At 39.9% G+C, this 23875-nt stretch overlaps 1 protein-coding gene and 1 long non-coding RNA gene across 2 annotated transcripts in view; one reads left to right on the forward strand and one right to left on the reverse strand.

Moving 5' to 3' along the window:
• The window catches only part of SNRK (SNF related kinase), a 48056-nt gene extending 24561 nt beyond the window's left edge, over positions 1–23495 (reverse strand). Inside the window, 2 exon segments of the mRNA XM_030330672.1 lie at positions 16810–17504; positions 23074–23495. Coding sequence (XP_030186532.1) covers positions 16810–17398 — 589 coding nt within the window. The 5' untranslated portion in view covers positions 17399–17504; positions 23074–23495.
• Positions 143–12292, forward strand: LOC115524271. The gene is made up of 3 exons (XR_003971994.1): positions 143–277; positions 4855–4857; positions 12280–12292. It is a non-coding gene; the product is annotated as an uncharacterized LOC115524271 (long non-coding RNA).
• Positions 23496–23875: the final 380 nt, after the last annotated feature.

The following is a 23875-nucleotide window of genomic DNA, read 5'->3' on the forward strand; positions in this document are numbered from 1 at the left end:
TCTCTCAAATATAACCGCACATTTCCCAGTTTTTAAGTTCACATTTACTTTTTTCAGATTATGAGAGTAATACATGTTTAATGACAGAAGATTCTATTAGCAGCCTGTAGGAGACTCCCACACACTCATCAACACCACAATCTTTAATATTAGCCTATTAGGCAAAAATATGATAGATTTGGTTTTATTTGTACTGTCCTGATTATTTTTCCCCCATCTCTTCAAGGTATAATTTACATACACTGGAAGTGACCGTTGTTAGTGTGCATTTCTGCTAGTCTGCCACAATCCAGATATGGAGCAGCTCTATCACTCCAGAAGGTTCCCTGTACCTTTACATTCCTCCCCTGTTCCTGGCCCAGCCCCTGGCAACCACAATTCCATTTTCTGCCCCTGGAAGTCTTGCCCATAAATGGAATCCTACCGGATGTAGTCTGCCTTTTTTAACTAATACATTTGAGATTCATCCATGGTGCCGCACATGTCAATAGGTCATCACTTTTTATTGTTCCAATGATCTTCCACTCTGCACAGATGTTTCAAAGCTTATTTCGGTCTGGGGCAACTATGAATAAAATCAATAAAACCATCTGTGTACAGATGCTTGTGCAGACTTAAGTTTTCATTTCTCTTGGGCAAATACCTAGGCAAGGGTGGGCTTCCTAAGCCATATGGTTAAGTGTACATGAGCTTTAAAGGAACTGCCTGATCACTCTTCACGGTGGCGCTAGGCTTTTTACATTCCCATCCTCAAAGTATGAGAATTCCAGTTGTTCCATTCACACCCTTGTAAGCCCTTGGTACTGGCAGTTTAAAAAATCCCACCCATCCTAACAGATGTACTTTTAGTTTGCATTTTCCCTGATGACTAATGATGTGGGGCATCTACACGAGCTTCTTATTCTATTATGCCTTCTCTGGTGAATTGTTTGTTTGCATCTTTCGTTCATTTAACATTGAGTTGCCTTTTAATTTACTGAGTTTTGAGAGTTCTTATTTTATATATAACCTCTAGTAATACAGAAAAAAGCTTTATTTTAAAATGGTCATATTGACCGTATTTACATTTCCTGAAAACAGCTTCTAAAGCTTTCTCAAAAAATTACTTGAGTATAGTTGACGTTCATAGTTATATTAGCTTCCAACATAGTGTCCAACATAGTGATTTGACAATTCTATACCTTACTCAGTGCTCATCGTGAGAAGGGTAGTCACCATACAACATTATTACAATATCATTTGTACTTTCCATTTCTGTGACTTACTTGTTTAAATGTATACCTCTTAATTCCTTTTATCTGTTTCACCCCTCCCCCCACACACCCCACCCCTCTGGCCACTTGTTTTCTGTATTTAAGAGGCTGATTTTTTTGTTCATTTGTTTTGGTTTTCAGATTCCATATGTAAGGGAAACCATATGGTATTTGACTTTCTCTGACTTAATTCACTTAGTATAATACCCTCTACGTCCATCCATGTTGCTGCAAATGGCAAGATCTCCTCTGTTTTTAATGGCTTAGTACTCCATTGTCTGTTGTGTGGATACAAACTACATCTTCTTTATCTATTCATCTATCGATGGACACTAGGTTGCCTCCATATCCTAGCTATTGTAAATCATACTGCAATGAACAGAAGAATACACAAACCTTTTCAAACTACTGTTTTTTTATTCTTTGGTTAAATACCCAGTAGCAGAATTACTAACTGTATGGCATTTCTATTTTTAATTTTTTTTTTGAGGAACCACCACACTGTTTTCCACAGTGGGTTCCACCAATTTACTTTCCCACCAACAGTGCACAGGGGTTCCCTTTTCTCCCCATGCTTGCCCAACACTGGTTATTTCTGGTCTTTTTGACACTAGCCATTCTGAGCAGTATGAGGTGATCTCCCATTGCAGTTTTGATGTGCATTTCCCAGATGATTAGTAAGGCTGAGCATCTTTTCGCAGGTCTGCTGGCCATCTGTTGGTTCTCTCTGGAAAAATGTCTGTTCAGGTCCTCTGCCCATTTTTTAATTGGACTGTTTGTGTTTCTGGTGTTGAGTTATAGAAGTTCTTTATATATTTTGGATTTATCATTTGCAAATATCTTCTGAGCTCTGAGAATTCTTTATGTATTCTCTATCAAATATGTGACTTCCAAATATTTTGTCCCAATTGGTGTCTTAATAAGATCTTTCAAGAAGCACGAGTTGAGGGGCACCTGGATGGCTCAGTCGGCTAAGTGTCCAACTCTTGATTTCAGCTCAGGTCATGATCTTACAGTTCATGGGATTGAGCTCCACATCGGGCTCTGCACTGACGATGTGGAGCTTGCTTGGGATTCTCTCTCTCCCTCTCTCTCTGACCCTCCCCGGCTGTCTCTCTCTCAAAATAAATAAATAAACATTTTTAAAAAAAGAAGCAGGAGTTCATTTTGGTAAAATCCAATTTATCAAGTTTCTCTTTTATAGATTGTGCTTTTGATGCTCTATCTAAAATAGCTTTGCCTAAGTCAAAGCTACAGAGATCTTCTGTTTTCTTCTAGAACTCTTACAGTCCTATGTTTCACATTTAAGTCTATGATGCACATTTGAGTTTTTGTAAGTGTATAAGGAATGAATCAAGATTCATTTTTTGCATATGGATATCCAATTGTTCCAGTACATTGTTGAAGACTACTTAGGCTTTGTCCACTAAATTGCTTTAGCACTTCTGCTGAAAAATCAGCTGATCATATGTGTGGGTTTATTTATGGACTATATTCTATTCCACTGATTTATACGTATGCCCTTTTCTTAACACCATATAGTCTTGATTATTGTAGCTTTATACTAAGTCCTGAATACTCCAGTTACTTTTAAGGTTAAACTTTTCCATCTTTATTGGTTATTCACATGACCTTTTAATGAACTGTCTTTTCATTTGTCTTTAGTAGAGTTCCTCATTGATTTGTAAGAGCTCTTTCAATAGTAAGAATAGTAATCATCTATGTTACAAGTTATTTCCTTGGTTTGTTTCCTAATTATAATTTCTAAAAAAATACATGTACAACCATACCATAAACTGGAATCAAACCATATCCATAAACTGGAATCAAATCTATTACCTTTTCCTTATGATTCCTGTTTAGAAAGGCCAAGATCTTATAAATGTTCGCTTTTGGGGGGAGGGGTGTGTAATTCGTGTTATACAAATCCTTAATTCACCTGGAATTTATTTTGACACATAACACAGATAGGAATCTGTCATTCCTTCTTCCTTAAATGTTTAACTATTTCCAATACAATTTATTAAATAATTCCTCCTCTGATGCCTTCTGATAATTGAGGAAGTTAAAACTATTAGAGCCTGTTTGCCTACATCACTTAAAATCACCAGCTAAAGAACCATGCTGAGGTACAGCGGTGTCCTTGGGGGAATCGGTCCTTATACTAAAGGGTCACAAAGCAGACACTGATACAAGTACTCAACAAATGTGTGGCACCACTATTTGCCAGGCACTGTGCTAGGTGCTGGGATGTAATCATAATGAGACCTTAGAGGTTGGCAACAAAGGGAGAATGTCCAGGACAGATGACACTATTGCCCTTTGTGTCCCTTGCCACAATTCATCTCTCTTGATTCATTTGCAGGAAAACAATGACCATCTGGCTTATAATTGATGGCTCCGTCTTACCTTCCACCTAGGATACCCGTGTTAGAGTTGCTTCCAAGTATGTACCTCACCCTACCTCCAAGAGCCCATAAGCACTGCTAAAGGCTTGGGCTCCATGTAGTAAACAGAGGGACTATCATATTTGGTTTGTTCTCCTCCCAGTTATGAGAAATAACTGATAGACGCCTGCATAACTTTAACGTGTAGAACGATAGTCTGGTTTACGCATGTTGTGAAATGATTTAGTTAACATCCATTATCTCATTACAGAGACAATAAAAAGAAAAAATAATTTCTCCTTGTGATGAGATTTCTTAGGATCTATTCTCTTAACTCGCCTATATACCACACGACAGTGTGAACTATAGTCATCATGCTGTTCATTGCATCCCCGGTACTTGTTTAATCTTATAACTGGAAGTTTATACTTTTTGAACACCTTTTTCTAATCCCCATCCCTTGCCTCTGGTAACTTTATTTTGGTTTGGTTTTAGATTTTCACATATATAAGTGAGATCATACAGTATTTATCTGTCTTATCTCACTTAGCACAACATCTGCAAGTCCATATTGTCACAAATGGTAGGATTTCCTAATTTTTTATAGCTGAATAATATCCCATGGTGTGTGTGTATACATATATATACCACAACTCCCTCACCCATTTATCCACTGATGGACACTTAGGGTTGTTTTAATGTCTTGGCTATTGTCAACAATGCCGCTCTGAACATGGGGGTGCAGAGATCTTTTTGAGTTAGTATTTTCATTTCCTTTGGATGTATTCCCAGAGGTGGAATTGTTGAATCATATAGTACTATTTTTAGTTTTCTGAGCAAACTCCAGTTTTCCATATGGTTGTACCAATTTATATTCCAACCAACAGTGCAGAAGGTTTCCCTTTTCTCCACATCCACAACGACATTTGTTATCTCTTGTCTTTCTGATGATGGCCTTTCTAGCAGGCACAAGGGAATATCTCATTGCGGTTTTAATTTGCATTTCTCTGATGACTAGTGATATTGAACATCTTTTCATGTACCTGTTGGCCATTTATATATCTTCTTTAGAAAAATGTCTATTTAGGATCTTTATCCATTTTTAACTGGATTATTTGGTTTTATTGTTGTTGAGCTGGAGTTATTCTATATATTTTTGATATTAATCGCTTATCAGATACATGGTTTGCAGGTATTTTTTTCCCATTCCATAGGTTGTCTTTTCACTTTGTTGGTGGCTTCTTTCCCTGTGCAGAAGCTTCTGTATTGGACGTATTTTTTATTTTATTGTTTGTGCTTTTAGGTGTCCTATCTGAAGAAATCAAGTCAAGGAGGTTTTTTCCTGTCTCCTTCTAGTTTCATGGCTTCAGGTCGTACATTTAAGTCTTTAATCCCTTTCAAGTCAATTTTTGTGAGTGGTGTTAAGACAGGGGTCAAGTTTCATTCTTCTACATGTGAATATCCAATTTTCTTCAATTTACTGAAGAGACGGTCTTTTCTCCAGTGAAGATTCCAGGCTCCCTTGTCAAACATTAGTTGACCACATACGCTTATTTCTGGACTCTTGATTCTGTTCCATTACTCCATTTGTGTGTTTTTATGCCTGTACCACTGTCTTCACGACTACAGCTTTATAGCATAGCTTGAAATCAGAAAGTATGAGCCTCCTGCTTTGTTCTTCTTTCTCAGGATGTCTTTGGCTATCTTGGGTCTACTGTGGTTCCATATAAATCTTAGGAATGTTCTTCTATTTCTGTAAAAAACGCCATTGGAATCTTAATAGGAATGGGTTTTTGGTAGTATTAACATTTTAACAACATTAATTCTTCCAATCCATAGACAAGGGCTACTTTCCATTTATTTTTGTATCTTTGATTTCTTTCATCATGTCTTATAGTTTTCAAAGTAGAGATCTTTCACCTCCTTGGTTTAATATGTTCCTAAGTGTTTTATTGTTTTTGATGCTATTGTAAATGGGATCAACTTATTTCATTTTCAGAAAAATTGTTAATGGATAGAAATGCTACTGATTTTTGTACATTAATTTTGCATCCTACAATTTTACTGAATTTCTGATTAAGTTCTAAGAGTTTTTTGGGGAGTCTTTAGGATTTTCTCTATATAAAATCATGTCATCAGCAACTAGAGACAGTTTTACTTCATTTCCAATGCTGATGTCTTTTAATTGTTTTTATTGCCTGATTGCTCTAGGTAGGACTTCCAATACTGTGTTAAATAGGAGACAGCGTCTTGTTCTTGATCTTAAATGAAAAGCTCTCAACCTTTTACCACTAAGTATGATGGTGGTGGTGGGCTGGTCATATATGGCCTTTATTATGTTGCGGTACACTGCCTCTACACCCACTGTAAGTTCTTACCACAAATGGATGTTGAATTTTGTCAGATGCTTTTTTCTACATCTATTGAGATGATCACGATTCTCTTCTTTCAATTCTAGTAACAATAACTGATTTGCAAATGTTGAACCATCCTTGCATCCCAGGGATAAATCACACTTGATCATCATGGTGAATCACTTTAATGTGCTACTGAATCCAGTTTGCTAGTATTTCATTGAGAATTTTTGCATCTACGTTCATCAGGGATATTGGCCTGTAGTTTTCTCTTCTACAGTGTCCTCTTCTGCCTTCAGTATCAGGAAAATGCTGGCCTCATGAAATCAGTTTGGGAATGTTCCCTCCTCCTTGATTTTTCCAAAGAGTTTGAAAAGGATTGGTATTAATTCTTTAAATGTTTGGTAAAATTAACCAATTGGATTTCTGATTACTGAGTCAATCTCCTTACTAGCAATTGGTCTATTCAAATTTTCTATTTCTTCCTGATTCAGTCTTAGTAGGTTATATGTAGAATTTTCCCATTTCTTCTAGGTTATCCAGTTTGTCAGCATATAGTTATTCATAGCAGCCTTTTTGACCCTCTGTATTTCTGTGGTATCTGTTGTAATAGCTCCTTTTTCATTTATAATTTTGTTGATTTGGGTCTCTCACTCTCTTTTCCTTGATAAAATTAGCTAAGGGCTTGCCAATTTTGTTTATCTTTTCAAAGAACTGACTTTTAGTTTGGTTAATCTTTTCTATTGTTTTTTTCTGTTCTCTATTTATTTCTGCTCCTTATTATTTTCCTTCCTTCTATGTGGGATCTTTCCTGCTTCTTAATATAGGCATTTATTGCTACAAACTTCCCACTCAGGACTGCTTTGCTGCATCCCAAGTTCAAGTTTTGCATACCCACAAGTTCTAGTATATTGTGTTTCCATTTTCATTTGTCTTCAGAAACTTTCACTTCCCCTTTAATTTCTTCTTTGATCCATTGGTTGTTCAGGAATATCATGTTTTTTAAGAGTTTTTGGTTATGATTTCATGATTCTTTCTCTTCTTTGCTATCAGTGTGCCAGTCTCTAAGAGGTCTCTAATATTAACTATCTGTAAGTTGAAGGATGAAAATGTGAATTTGCTGAACTTCCTAGAATTTTATGTAAAATTAACCAAATAAGGATCTGAGTGAGACCCTGATGAAAACTACAAACAAAATACATGCAGTTTTGCATGGGCTTAGGACAGTCCATTTCAGCATCCTAGGAGACTTTATTTGCTTGCTTCATGGTGCTCTGCTATGGGACAAATCAAGAAATGATCTAAAGAAAGTGATCAATAAATACTTCTCTAATTGGTAAGAGACGCTGATAGCTAAGGACTCTGAAGTTCAATTCTCTTACGTGAAGTAACACAAGAATGAAGTCTTAGAAGCCTTCCTTAATGATTAAAAAACTGTTCCTTCTAATCCCCTGACAGCAGCTAGAAGAGTCAAAAGTAGAAACGGAACACAACTTCGCTAACTCTTCTTACCTCTGCTGATTAATGAACTCATCTTGATACTGAAGCTGGATAGTAAATCCAAAAAAATTTTATCAAGCTGTTTAACTGACAACTTCAGAGCAACATAGCCCACCCACAAACTAATAACTGAGAACAAAATTAGGACTAATCTAAAACTACTGGGAATCTTCTACTTCTAGGTAGACTGCAATGTGTTGAGCAGACTGAAGGTCCTGCTGTAACAACTAGAAACAAAATGATAACTTGCAGAAATCCGGTTTGCAAGGCCTTGGAAGCAACAGAAATAAATGAACTGAAATTCCAGAATCAGGAAGAGCTCGAAGAGCTGAGGCAGAAATCCAAACAAGAATCACGTGACCTCAGGAATATCAACAGACCACATGCGTTCCTAAAAAAGGTTAAACCAAATCAACTTATACTGTACCTAAAAGAAGAGCTTATGTCTACCAACTTTTTAGAAACCTGAAAAATAGGTAAATTTAGGAAAATACAGCTAGTCTGATGCAAGAACATAAGCTTGCAGTGGACTGACATTCAAAGTCTCATGTAACAACCGACTGGTTTTTGTACACATTAGTCTCCTGAGAATTTGTTAAGCCGGTTTCAGTCCTCTAGAAACTAATTACCACTGAGCACAAAACTGAGAATCACACTTTGGAACTGGGGGATCACACCATCTGAGGGGCTTTCCTGCCATCTACTGGAGCTCCTGATCCACGTTAAGTCTCTTTCAACTGTAACAAGGACCTAAAGTCAACGAAGAGTTGATACATACAAACTGTTCATGACACAAAATGGGTTTAAAAAAAAAATACCAAACACACCAAATGCCTACAAATTAAGTCTTCGGCTTTAAAAAACAAAAAGGACACCATATCCCCAACGATCTGATGTTCCTTTTGGGAGAAGCCCTGTCTATAAGCTTACCTCCGGCTTTCCATTACCATCTTCCCAAGTCATAGCTAGGCAATTTAAAACACTATAAGGAAAATGAGAGATTAATGTATAAAACAAGTCAGTCAAGTAGCCAAAGGCGCAAAAATAAGGACACAATTCCACACCTCGATTTTATGTTCCAAAGCTTACTTCAAAACTGCTTCAAAGTTGTGGGCCCATTTTTTACTCAGCCCCACAAGCCTGCAAGATCAGATCTAAAATAAGCTTCATAGCGGTATGTTAGAACATGCTTCAAACCGCAGACCTGCCTCAATGTGCAGAGAGGAGGTGAGTCCAGGACATGTTAATATATAGGCACAAGTCAGGGAAAAGGAGTTCCAGTATGAGCAAGGATATCGGGCGGGCCATGGGGGAGGGGGCACGATTACACTTGGTAAAAAAAAATTTAGCAGAATGTAAGTTTTTATTTCTTTAGTTCGTTTTCTGTAATATTTAACTCATTTAAACAAACATTAGGGCCTGTCATGTTTACCTGGTGACAGGAATGGAACACAGATAAGATGTAAACAAACACACAGTTCTCTTTCTCAAGGACCTTACTATTGAGCAAGAGGCACAAGCGAGCCATCTGAAATGAGTGAGGTTTGGCGTCATCCCATCTAATTCCAATGGGAAAAGGCCATTAGGGCATGTGTCCCCTTCATCTCATCATCCTCTGTTTTTAGCCATCTAACAACCCCCCCCCCCATTATTTTTATCCAACAAACCAGGGCACCTACTCTGTGCCTGGCTGCATCCCAGGCAGAATTTAGACGTATCTACCAAGAGCGTCTCCCTCCACAGTCTTTTTCTCCTACTTGCTGGACAGGGCCCAAACGCTGAGGTCCTTACAGAGTTCTTCTTAGGTTTCAGGGTTTAAAATAATTGCAAATCAAACTTTTATAATATTGTTAGGCGCTGTTCTACACTATAGCGGATATAATTTTTAAAATATCACCATCAGGCCAACCAATAGAAACGAGGTGAGATAAATCAACGTTTTTCTGAAGACGAAGTGGGTTAGACAGAAAATGGGTTAATCGAGGATGATGGGAAGAGGACATTTAAAAACAGCGAGTCCATGTACTGGGATGACGGTCGTGAGGAAGGGCCGGTGCCACAGAACGTCTCGGCTAATTAGCTCGGCTTAGCCCCGCGCTGCCCTCTTCCAGGCCCACTCGCCATCTTCCTCCGCCAAAGCCGGCGGCGACGTGTGAAGATCCGGCCGAGGGAAGCCACGGCCCTGGAAAGAAGAAAACCACACGGCCGTGTGTGTGACCGTGACCGTGACCGTCGAAAGCGTTTCCTGAGCAGCTGCTCCGCGTGTCCTGACAACTTCGGGACCCCACAGGCGACTTCCCGATGCGCGGGGACAGCCTCCCCAGAAACGGAGACGCGTCGCCACCAAGTCCCACCAGGCCATTTCGGAGCGAGCCCGAGAGCGCCGTCGAGCACAGCACCTACGTGTCAACACGTGTCACCAGTTTTTAAGAAGACCACGGTGACGTCGCTCAACATTCAGGAGTTCGGACCGTGTGGCGACGTATATCGTGACTACCTCGATTCCGAGTTTACCGTGTTGCAAGTGTGCGTTAACGGCTGAATTTTTGTTTTGCGAACGGGTCCTTCTTCAACAGGTTTCTGCGCCTCCCCACAAAAAAGATAAAAAAATACCCAAGTAGATTTGATATTTTCAACTCCCTAAGGGTTTCCTAAGGCTACAACCCGAAGTGAATAGATTTAATTTCTGTATTTCTGTACGGAGATAGTTAACTGTTTTAAGTGGTTGAGAAAGCTCTTCTGAAGTTCCAAGAACCTAACCCGTTACCAAGCAAATCCTTTCATTTGTTTTTATCTAACGTTAAAAACACACACTAAGAAAAATCCCTCCTTTAGAAGTTAACCTATTCCCCGCCTTCCGAAAGTTAACCACCGCCAGAAACACGTGTGAGAGAAACACAAGGGCCGAGGGCCCGGTTTTCCCACGGCGGCCGACATTTCGGCAACTCCCCCGAGGCCAAGCTTCCAAAGGCGCAGAAAGCCCCTCAGGAGGAGAAACGAGGCCGCGCGACCTCTGACCGCCCTTCGGGACAGCCGCCCGGCGCCACGGGAACCAGGCGTCCGTGACCCTTCCGCGAAGGCGGCGGCGACAGGTACGCCGGCCCGAAGGCCGACTTCGGGTCCGGCGCCGGGCTAAGCACCAGCGCGTCCTCCTTCCTCGAACCGCCGCCGTCCTCGAGGCGGGAGCCGTCACTACCCTCACTGCACACACGCCGGTAACGGACCGAGAGGCCAGTCGAGGGGGGAGGCGGGGGGCCGAGAGGGTGGCAGGCGGGCAAGAGCCGTCGGGTCGAGGGACGGGAGGCAGAAGGGCCCCGAGGCAGGACTGCGAGCGCAAGGTGACCGACAGCAAGGGGGCGGCCTCGCGGGGCCGCGCGGGCCACTGACGGCGCGGCAGTCGCGGGTGAGGAGGACACGCGGGAGCCGACCCTGGGGACCGCGCTGCCGCCCCGAGGACTCCGCTTCCCACAGGGAAGGAACGGGAAGACCTCCGAGGATTCCGAGCGGAGCAGAGACGCGCACTGAAACTTCAAAAGGAACGGGGAAGCAGTTCTTCCCGACGGGCGGTGACCGCCTGCAGCGGCCGCGTCCCCGGCACGGCGCCCCCTTCCAGCCGGTCCCCGCTGCCGGTGCCGGCTCTTGGCGCCCGAAGACCCGGGGCCTCCTCTCTCCCGAGCCGTCAACGTCCGGAAACCGGCGGCCGGAACAAATGACGGGAAGGCGGCCTCCGAAATCCCTGCCTTCTCCCTCCTTCCGAAGACGCACGGAGTCGTCCGGGCGGCCCGGCCCCCGCCTCCTCACGCCGAGAGCCCAAAGACTCGAGGTCGGGCTCGAGAGCGAAAAGCGGGCCAACCGTAACTTCCGGCGTCCATTCCAGCGGCACCCGCGATCACGGGCCCTGCACGCGCTGCCCTTCCACACACGCTCTGACAGGGAGGGAGGAAGAGGAGCCCAAGGCCCACGTGAAACCAGGCCAGACCAAACCCGAGTCTCGTCGGTTGGCAGCCGGGGCCCTGAGAAAAGTAGCAGGTGCTACAACTCTTCGGACGAAGGACATGGTTTCGAACGAGGCAGCGAGGGAACCTTCCGACCTGCACGAGGCCAGGGGACACCTGACGACAAGCTCTGGGAACGGCAGCGGGAGGGGAACAAGCAGGACGGCCTCCCGGCTCCCAACGGGAAAGGCACGGGTGTCCAGCCCGAAGTTCCAGGCGCGGGAACAACATCAGGAAAAATTTCCAAAGGACCTGAAATTTGGTTTTCACTTACTTGGCCCCAAATAAGCACAAGGTGTGATTAAAATGGGGCAGAGGGAGGCGAACGAGAGAAGTTTAAGCTCAATCATCAATATCAAAAGAAGAATTTTATGTTCTTGTTAAAAATTTTTGAAACTGAAGAGATTTAAACATTTTTTTCCCTGAACACTTATTCCTTAAAGCATATGAGAATTAAAATGTTGGGAGTCTATTTTTCCACTAATAACCTAAAACATTTGATCCTACAATTTTGAACCAGAGGTAGACAAGGCTGGATGCACACCAGAATCTCACAGAAGCTTCTGGATAAGGGCCTCACCCGAGACTATCTGAACCAGAATCTCTAGGGCGGGGCCCTGGCGAGGGTTGCTTGTTTTTGAAAAGTCTGCTCCGGGTGAAATTTACCAGTGGTGAGTAGAGAACCACCAATTTAGATCTTACCACTAGCAAATTATACTAGAAAGTGGCATCAATATATACTTCGCTTTATCTGAACCTTATAACACAGTGAGAACAATAAGCACCAGAGCTAAAAATGCAGTAGGGAAGACATTAAAGGACATCTGTCATTTTAATCACATTTTTCAGGCCTCTCGTTAAAAAAAAAAAAAATCAATGGTTGAGTTAGCCTAAAAAACCCCTACGTATGGTACCTATAGATTACCTATAACATGTCGTGCTCAAGAATCTTTATTACAAATATTAAGTTCTAGAGTAGCTTATTTATATCTCAAAAGATTTTACTCAAAGCACAGAATGGCTCTTCCCTAAATACATAATTACACAACAGTCACACTGTAAAGCCAGCACGTCGTGCATACAGAGCTAATACTGTAAAGTGCTTTTATTTACATAGGGTTCGTGGCGGATCAATTTTTACCTATGATCTCTGAAATAACTGTCATTTGTTTCACAGGCACACGGAACTTCAGAAAGTTTAGGAAAGGAGTTTTTTCTTTTGGTTTTACGTGACAGGTGGTGATGGTATACTCTGTAAAAGGTATCTTTCAGAATATCTGACCTGCACTCGACAGCTGGATTGCGGAAGGTGTGCACCACGTTTCTAAGGACACGTTTTTCACTTCCATACAACTGAACACCGCATGCGGCCGCCTGGGCCCAAGGAGGCAGTGCGGTTCATGCTGGATACGTACCATGTAGGCAGGTTTTATATTTACCTTTTTAAATAAGACGAACAAGATAGTGCTTTAAACAGACCAAACTTACTTCCCTATGCATAAAAAAGGCACAAATGATCCCTTAAAAATGCATAATCTCAAACTCTACACTCAGGCCTAAACTCTGTGACACAAGCCAAGGTCTTCTAATCTATAATCCATCAGGGCTCACGGTCCAAATGGCAAATTTTAAGAGTAGGTAATAAAAATTTAACCACAGTCTGACTCTGGGAAGAGAAAGTTCAAGTCGGAAAACACAGAAACACTACTAAAGCATCTGTCTCTAATAAATCGTAACTTTGAGCAGGAAAAATGAAACTATACCCCCTCAGATTTGGTGCCCCTTGGGAGGGACTGTAAAAGCAAATACATTAACAGCTTTTCTGGAAGAAATCTGAAATAAAAGCAAGGAGTTATCAACTCACAACAAACTATAATAGCAGATTTAGATAAACCAAAGAGAAAATTTCTGATTCATGCCCTTCTGGACTAACTTCAAAGTTCTATCACAAAGGTATTACACCTTAGGTTGTACAATGTGTACAGTAAGGACTGATTTTTTTTAAAAGTTTTCAAAGAAAATATTTACACATTATCATACACATGATGCTACAATCACAGTTCTGGTGGCTGCCCATTTCCCAAATTGTCTAAAAAAGACTCTTGTAGGAGGGAGTATGTGGACCTATTTCTTCATGGCGCTAAAGCAGAGGAAGGAACAGGCTGTCCCGAGTACATTCAATGTGGCTTCTAGTTAAACCACAACTCTTGGCTTGAATGTGCCACGCAAGATTTCCAAAAACTGGTATACTGCACACTCTATAGCACATAAATTAACAGTCAAGAATATCTCAGTTTATGTTTTACTAATCCACTTTTTCACAAGATAAGGCAATGCTTTTCAGATAGACCGGCTAGTCACTTTTAAATTCACACTGGATTTTGAAATGTTCTTCGCATGTACTAAGTTAGGTCAAAAAAAGGAATAATTAAAGATGCTTAGGAACACAATTTTAAGATATGCCCAGAGTCTTCATCTGCTCTTAAAGCATTATTGAACCAGAAAAAGGATATATTAAGTAATAAAAGCAAACTAAAAATCTGTAAAAGGTACTACAAACTACATATAGTTCTTGTTCGCAGGTCAGAGGGAATGATATGATACTGACTAACTCTGAACATTAAGGGCAGACGCCAATACATCCTAAAACAAAATGACAAAATAGAATCTATGGCAATAAGCACAGTTACATATTGATAAAAGGTATAGGTCATTATGCAAAATAAATTACAGCAATTTACATACTTTACACAGCTAGAAAATAACATATAAAAGCAAAAATTGATTAAAATACAAAATTCAGATTAGAGTAGGGAACTAGTATAATTCTCTCAGAATATAACATCAGAATAAAAACCTGACACAGAGGAACAAATTATACAATTAGCAACTTTAATTATGTACAAAAACTTTGTATATGCTAAAAATAGTCACCAAAAATCACTATGTATTAAGCCACACAGAAAATCTAAAAATACTCCCCGAAGCAAAAACCAGTAAGGTTGCAATGTAGACTACTGACTGCCATGTACTAAAATTAGAAGTTAAAAACCAAACAGCTAAAAAGAAACATAAATCTATCTACTTTGAATTAAAAAAGAAAAAAAGAACCTCTGGGTTAAGTAAGAAATAAAACAGTAAAGATAAACTTCAGCAATGAAAAACAATGACCAGAGAGTGAAATCCTCAGGTTGTTACCAGAGATTGCAGGAGAGAGCAACACACAACCTTAAATGTTAGAAATCAGAACAATGAAGAAAAAAAGCTTTCAACTGAAGACAGTAGAAAAGAAAACAAAGGGAAACTGAAAGATCATGGAAAAAATTAGTAACAACGAAAGAAAAAGTAATGACATAGAAAACAAGTGCGGTTGTAGGCATCCTCCCACTTTCCTTTTCCTTTTTAAAAACTTTTTAAAAGTTTTTTTAAGGCAACATTGAAGATATAAGAAAAAAAAACAAGAAAATTATAGTGAATACCTGTGTACCCACCATCCAAATTAGAAAATAAACATCACCAATAGATAAAACCTTCTAGATATGCCTGCCCCTCGTGTAACCTCATGCATTCTTCAGAGCTTTACTACATGTGCATGCACCCCTGAACAGTACATAATACCGCTTCATATGTTTTAAACTTTGATATAAACGTTGTAATACTATCAGTATTCTTACGAATTTGCTTTTCTTAAATGTTTGTGAACTACAGCCATGATGACATCCATGGTTCATTGATCTTCACCAATATATAGAATTCCATCACATGAATATCAAACAATGTATTCCCCTGCTGATGAATACTCAATAATGCTGTTAAAAACATTCTCTGAAAATCTGTGTACATGAGTGAGAGCATCTCTAAGGGTGTGTACACAGGAAGAGAAGTGCTGGGTCTCAGGATTGTGTACTTCTTTAACTTTAGTAGATAATTGTCTTCTACGCAGTACTAGTTAGATTTCCTGAAGATCTATAGTGTTATCTACACTTGGTTTTGTCTGACATTAGTTTTTCCCAATGTGAAAAGTATGGATAGTATCTTATCAGGCTTTTATTTTCCCTGATTATTACTGAGGTTGAACATCATCATTTCCATGTTCAGACATTTATGCTTCCTCTTCTGTAAATTCTTGGCTTCATTTTCTGACGAGACCTGCTCCATTAACCAAAAATCTCTGACTCAAATATCCTAATGAAAGGTTTCGGTGAAGCCTTGTTATCTGCGTTGGGCAGGAACCATTCAACAACCCTTTCTTTTACAGGACACAGAAATCTAAGACGAAAAGCAGTATTTTGGTGTACAGAATATTCAGTATAAAATTGGTACTCTTCAATGTGTGCCTTTAATCTTCCATAACCTGCATTTCAAATGATCAGAATGCAAACGGAAGACTCCTAAGAATGGGATATCACGTACATGTAATATTAGAGCATTATTATTCCAAGATTAAACTAAACATTGTAAAAGCTGACCACACCTTCAGCTTAACGACTTGTTAAAAATTAAGAATAAATTCCTAAATTCCTACATGACTTTCAAAGCAGATACAATCCCAAAGGGACAACACTGCCACAAGATGAAAAGGAGCAAACACTTCCACCCGGAATAGATAACTCAGGACAAGAGAGAACACAGCGTTTTGGAGTGAAGAGAGGGTAGCTGGCAATGCAAAGGGCTACCAAAATTCTGGAATCCACCATAGAGCAGATGTCTGTATGTCAATTTCCTGTCCTATACAATGAAACAGACAATAACCACCACACTGGTCGCTGTGAAAAGTAAACACGGTAACACAGGATACAATACCTCTATCTGATTCAATTCTACTCTATGGATGAGGAAATGAAGCAGAGAGAGATCAAGTACACTCTTCAAGATCACAATTAATAAAAGATCCCCATGCCCAAATTCTTCATAATGTACTGTAGCATTCACAGTACTTTTCCAATATGAGTCTCAGTGAGTGTTAAAGGATATGTCCAGGAAGGAGCAGACTAGGGGGACTACCAGAAGGATCTAAGAAGATAGGAAATGTACTCAGACGTTCAAAAGAATTACAGTCAGCAGGTGATGGTTACCTTAAATGAGAACTTACTCATTTTTCTCTGTGCTGACAAATATACTTAGATGTTTGCCACATAAGGGGTAAAACTAACTGCCAGCTTTAGGAATACACGGCATTCATGAAACCCAATCTGTTAATTAAGACACATTTAAGAAAGTCCCTTAAGAAATTATTTTCAGATAAACAGCAACCAATTTGACCAACTATTCTCTAGCTGGTGGAATTCAAGTGGGCAAATATTGGAGGAAGGTTACCTACCTACTGCGGGTGCATCATATTCATCACCAAGCAGAATTTCTGGAGCAGAATACGCAAGAGATCCACAGCTTGTTGTGAGCTTCTTCCCTGGTTGAAATTTGTTGCTGAAACCAAAGTCTGTCAACTTTACAAGACCTTGTTTTTCGAAGAAGACTACATTCTCTGGTTTTAAGTCTCTGTGAACCACATGGAGTTTATGGCAATAAGATATAGCATGAACGATCTGAGCAAAGTACTTCTTGGCCAAATCTTCATTAAGTCCCTCTTCGTGTTTCATTATGTAATCGAACATATCTCCTCCATCTCCAAGTTCCAGAATAAGATAGAGTTTGGTCTGGGTGTCAATAACTTCATAAAGGCGTACGATGTTGGGATGCTGCACTAGTTTCATGCATCTCACTTCTTGGAAAAGATGACCGGTGGCTAGAGTGTCCAATTTTGTCTTGTCAATAACTTTGACTGCTACTTTTTCACCTGTAAAGACATGCCTGGCAAGTTTAACCACTGCAAAATGACCTCGACCCAAGGTTTTATCCAGATCATATAATCCAGCAATCTTTCCATCATACCCTCGCTTGAATCCTGCCATGCTGGTCCAACAGAAGAAAAAATATATAGACTGTTCAAAATGGATCTTCTCATATAAGAATATTTGGTGAAAATAAGGAATTCATTTTCAGTGTCGCCACGGACATCTACAAAATAAGAGAAGAAACAAAATTAAGTTTCTGTAGCTTTTCCTTTTATAGTTTCCTTACTTTTTTTTTTTTTTTAAGAGAAGCCTGAAGTAAATAAATTGAGACATAAAATGAGGAAGGGCCATATAACAACCTGTTTATATATTTTGGGTTTATATTACAAAGGCTGAGAATTTAAATACCATATTAAATTTTGCAAACTGAAAAAAAAAACTGACTTGTTGAAACAAGTTTTTGGTGATGTCAGAAATAAGAAACCTGGCAAGTTTGATAAACTATGTTTAAAACAAATTTTTCCCCCAAAGTAATTTCAATTAGTGTCTTAAAAAACAAGGCAAGAATTGACAAAAGGGAAAAGAGAATAAACATTTGGACAGAAACCCAACAACTTTTTCCTGTTATTTCAAAACTAGCACTATTTCCTGTAAGTACCAAAAAAAAATCCCTTTAGTGAAGCCTCCTCTAGTTAGAATTCCAGCTGGAATTCCCTTCCCTTCTCCGTTATCTCCACAGCAGCTTGGACACCACCAGCCCATGAGGTCTTATTCTACAGATTTTCGTATACACCATTTCCCTCCTAAGACCGTAAGGTTCTTGAGAACTCTAAGGTTCTATTTTTTTCCTTCTACCCTCCCCTCCCCTAAACAGTGTTTTACATATAACAGGTAGTCAATATTTTGTTACATTTTGAAATTCAACTTCTTTCCAAAATGTTTACATGCCAATTGTTTGCTCTTGTGTCACTAGTGCCTAGAACGGCAACTGACACACAGTAGGTGCTTAATAAATGTTTGCTGACTGGTACTCGCTCTTTGCACTTATCAGTTATGCCTCTATTACAGTCTTCACACTGTCAAACCAAACTCACCACAATCTGTTTATAGTTCAAAAACAAACAAGCGTGCATTTTTTTTAATTTTTTTTTTTTAACGTTTATTTATTACTGAGAGACAGAGAGAGACAGAGCAGGGGAGGGGCAGAGAGAGGAGGAGACACAGAATCCGAAGCAGGCTCCAGGATCTGAGCTGTCAGCACAGAGCCCGACGTGGAGCTCGGACTCACAAACCGGGAGATCAAGACCTGAGTCGAAGTCGGATGCTTAACTGACTGAGCTACCCAGGCACCCCAAACAAGGATGCATTCTTAAACCATCTTAAAGATCCTTTGGTTTTAAAGACCATATCTCACATGGCATTTAAAATTCTAAACCTTTATTATGTAAACTCTAAATACAGAAATCAACTCTTATAAATGACCTTCAGAAAAACAAATGTATAAAATCATACAAATTAAGACATCACTTTAAATCTCACAAATTCAACTCCCACTATTATTTTTTCTGACCAAAATTTAATAGAATTATTATAAAATCCAATGAGGAATACAGCCATCTCCCAAGACCAGCTCTCTCCCATGAGTGCATACAACCCTTCCCTTCTGCAAAGTCTCTTCTAATGCTCCCAGTATATACTTTCATGTTTCCAGTTGTTTTATTAAGAACAGTAGTTACATCATTTACTCCCACTTAGATGAAAACATCCCAAAAAAGTAAATTGTACATAGAACAAGGTGTTTTTTAAAAAGCACTAGCATTACATTCTTTCAATCTCATTTTTGCTTAAAAGAACAGAAGAAAAGCGAACATTAAAAACCTATTATACGTATTTGTGTAAAATGAATCAAAGTGCTGCAACTATGATTCAAACTGTTCTTATTTCAAAGCCCACGCTCTTTATAAACATTTAATCACACTAAATGATGTTGTGCTTAGGGTAGTATCTGGAGAGTTAAAGTACCAACTATAAAAGAGGCATAAAGTCATTCCCACATGCAAACTGAAATTATCTGAAACACCTATCTGAAGCCACCCTCAAATATCTATATTAGCTGTTAGTATGTTTATTAATATGGTTTTTATATTTTAGTAATTACCATAATAATAAATATAAGTTACCACTTACTAAGTATAACATCTCACTCATATACCAAACTCTTTACATCATCCTCATTTAATCCTTACGACTGCCCTCAGAGATAGGGATTATTAGCCCCATTTTGAGGCACAGAAATGGTCACTTGGCACAGGCTACCAGGTCCGTATGTAAGACTAGGATTCAAACCCAAGACCCCCTGACATCAAAATCTGTGCTTTTAACCACTATCTACACTGTTTCTGCAATCTAAATGATTAATCCCATTTATTCTATAAAGATTTTTAAAATAAGAAACCAACAGTACTATACACAGGTGTTGGAGAAAAAGCAAATTTCTTCTACACTGTGTATTATCTTGTCATATAAGCTAATAATTTTAATGACAAGATTAACAGGAAAATCCAAGTGGAAAGATGTTGCTTTATTTGGACAGTAGTTCCCCCAAAGAAAGTTTAATTCAGGCATATTTAATTTTCAAAAATAGCAACTCTAAGCTAACTCCAGGGGGCAGAAAACTATCTTTGTATCTTTAATTTTGATTAATTATAAGGGCAGTAATTATTCTTAAAGTTCTACCTCAGTCTATTAAGTCACAAGCTGGCAAATGCAACTTAAGCTTTCAAAACAACTTTTAGGCTGCCTCAAGTGATATAATATTTGTTTTTCTCATCCCTTTAGTTTAGATGTATTCTTGTTCAATGGCATATAAATCGGATTTTAGAAATAAATCTGAATTTAAATTAAATTTTAATTAAATTAATTAGGTCATTCACTTTGTCTTGTTACAAAAGTAGTAAATGTGTATGTAAATGAGGGGGAAAAAAGTAGTTTTTCAGGGTCTCTGACACCCAGAAACAATGACAACACTCTGCAGTTTCTCTTCCCAGAACTGTGCCAGCAAAAGGGTACAATGAAAATAGTTTTTAACCCACTAGCAAGTTCATGGGAAAGAATCTAACAGGGTCTCTTCATGATGAGGCTACCTTGCAGTGAAAGAATAATCATTTTCACTACCAAGGAATTTACTCTTTTTGTACTTCGTTTCGTACCCACAGTGTCTATGAAACCACAGCGGTTTACCAAAAACCAGGACATTATGATTAACTGAAGGTCGAAAGGAAAAACATCCTCGTTACTGATCATCTCTTTAAGTACTAGCCTACTGTGCAACCCTACCATCAAGTACATTTTGTGTTCGCACAGGAAGTAACTACATTGTTTTTCGATCTTTGAGGACCTTGCAGGGCCTGAAAGTCATGCTGAACATCAACACTGAATGTTAAGAGGTGGCTTATACAGAGTGCAGGTGCCTCTGGTGGCTCCAGGACATACCCTACAAACCGCATACTGAATAATCCTTGTTACCACTGTGTTTTGTTAGTTGCTTCTTTTTCCTAAAGGAAAACACAGAAGGAGATTTTAGTTTAGTTCTATTTGTTTTAACTTTGCTTAGAGTCAAAATACACATTCTAAGGCTGGATCCAGACAGACATAAAAATGGCAAATTTGTCTTTAGTGACCCAGCATCCCAGGATCTTTCTCCCCTCTGTGAATTACAACCCATTCAAAGAATCTTGAGGAAACAGAAATTTAACAGTGAACACATAAACAGAGATTGTTCCAGGCGGCCAGGTCAGACAGATTCTACTAGAAGGAGGAGGAAGTAATAATAATAAACAGTGAATTCACCATTTTCTAAATGCTTCCCGGGTAACAGGCTCCAAATCCACATTTCACTGAATCGAAACCAAGAGCCTGCAAGCTAGGCGCAATGAGGCTTGACTTGCCCAGTAAGCAGCAGGAGGCAGCTCCAATCCTGCCCAGCCCGGTTTCCAAGCCCAGCCTGCCTGCAGGAGCCCCTGCCGGATCATGAAACACTCACTCCAACAGCCAAAGAGGGCGACCTTCACAACATACAATCTTCTAGCAGGCCAGCAGAAATCAATTATAATGCCAGCACCCGGGAACACACAAAACACCTTCACACGGAGGCTTTCCATTCGATAGGAAAAAAGAAACTATCACTACGAACACAGGGCACCGATAGCTAAGGCGGTGGCATACTGGCGGAGGCGCCTCACGGTACTCTCCCCAACACTGAAATATCCCACAAATACTGAAAGGCCCAAGCATTCACACTAGGCCAAGGCGATTTACACAACACACCGAAGGTGAGAATCCAGGTAACCCTCAAGCTCACACACAGGGCCTCGTCTAGAGACAGGTAAACCCTGGAACGCTTACCTGCTCCTTCAGCTCCAAGAAGGATACGGCAGCTCCTGCCATTACCCTTGCTTCCCTCTCTCCGCCAGCCCGTCTCATCCAGCCTCTAGGCAAGGCAGTGTGGTAGTCCAGTGTGGCCGAACACTGGTTCGGAGCGCCGAGGACTGGATCTGAAACCCAGCTCCCCTATCAGTAGCCATGGGCCCTGAACAAAAAGCTGACCTCCCTGTATGATCAGTTTCCCCAGTAGGAAATGTTAGTAGTAAGAGTACAAGTTCACAGGTTGTGGGGAGAATTAAATGAGTTGGTACAGGAAAAAGGTTTGCAATTAAGCCTGACACAGAGGAAGCAGTAAACACTAGCTACCACCACCACCACCGTTATTAAAACGATGGTGTTCTCCTTCGTCCAAATAGAAACTCTTTTACTGTTCCACCCTACCGCGAGAGAATGAATTTACAGAGCTGTCCAGTTTCCTAAAACATATTAAACTGAAAATGATGGATGTAAGACTGTAATGCAAAGAAAATAATATCTCTAGTTGGGCATCAAAGCCTGATAATTTTTCCAAAAAAATCCCACAAAATCTAAGTATTGGCTTTTGAAATATCAAGAGGACCTTCTTTCAAGTCTACCCTTTCAAAAAGAACTAAATGTTCCTTTACATTTTTTTCCCCGAAAGTAATATATTCTTACAGAGAATCTAGAACATATAGACTAGGAAGCAGCAGGAAGAATTAAAAGGCATCGTAGTTCTACCACTGAAGATCAGCGCCATTAACATTTTGGCAATCTTTCTGCAAATATTTATACAGTTTCTTCTTTGTTTTCAAAGGTGTGATCATTCTACACATAACTTTATATCTTGGAGCCTACTTTTTTCACTTGACATAGCACTTTCCTTTTAATATTTTGCTTCAATTATGAAGTTATGAAATATCTGTACAATATAGGGAAAAATACAATTAGAACATATAAACTGACAAAAAGAATTTCTTTTTACAAATCATCCAATTTTCTACTGTCTGAGATAATCTACTGTTAGCAGTTTGGTACAAAGCCGTTCAAATTATTTTCTAAGTATAATATATGCCAAGGAACAATTTTTTTTTATAAAATGGAATAATACAGACAGACACAAAGAGAGAGAGAGGTTTACAACCATCTTAAAAGTATTTCTCTCTACAAGTTGATACAAATTCATTTTAGAAAATTTGGAAAATGCAGAGAAGCACAATATAGGAAGAAAAAAATCACCTTATACTTTCTTTTTTTAATTTAATTTTTTTTTAAGTTTATCTTGAGAGAAAGAGCGAGAGAGCAGGGGAGGTGCAGAAAGAGAGGGAGAGAGAGAATCCTAAGCAGGTTCCACACCGCCAGCACAGAGCCCAACACAGGCTCAAACTCACCGTGAGATCATGACCTGAGCCGAAACCAAGAGTAGGACGCTTAACCGACTGAACCACCCAGGTGCCCCCATTCACCTCATACTTTCATCCAGGATGACCTCTCTTCATCTTTGAGTATATGTTCTTCATACCTATGCTTCTTACAAAGCTAAGATACTAGATGTGAAGTCTCGCAACTTCTTCCTCTACTTCGTATGATGAATATTTTCCCACTGCACTCAATTCTTCTACGTCAATATTTTTAACGACTACACAATACAGATGGTATCTTTTAAGACAGCAAGACCACTAAGTGAGGCCCTTCTAAAGCGGTCTTGCTTAGCGTATGCTTCCACGTGCACAGAACTGGGCTGGACCAGAATAAAACAGGCCAACTAGCCTCAGAGCGTTTCTAATATGGAAATTCACGTTTGAGAAACAACTACCAGTACATGTTGCAAGAATACACTGACGTTCTCCCAGCTAAAGAGAAGCAAACTGAAGTGTGCGGGTGTGGCTGGAGAAGAGGAAGGAAGTGTGGGTGGCCCTGCACACATTTTGCAAGCTGCTGAAAACAGTTGTAGAACCAGCCTCTGTTAAACCTACTGTCATTTGGAAGTCACCCCGTTTTGCTGGTCAAATTCACTTTCAGACTGGAGATTTGCATGGACATCACCACCACTACAGTGTGGTCTGTAAGTCAAACAGATACACGGACACACTACTCACACCTCCCCCCACCAGGAGAGGGGAGGACAAACAGCACACTGAACACCGCCACCCATGGCATAAGCAGGGGAGTGGAAATGAAAGGGCCACATGT

Source organism: Lynx canadensis, chromosome C2 (genome assembly GCF_007474595.2).
Source record: "Lynx canadensis isolate LIC74 chromosome C2, mLynCan4.pri.v2, whole genome shotgun sequence".
Lineage (NCBI taxonomy): Eukaryota > Metazoa > Chordata > Mammalia > Carnivora > Felidae > Lynx > Lynx canadensis.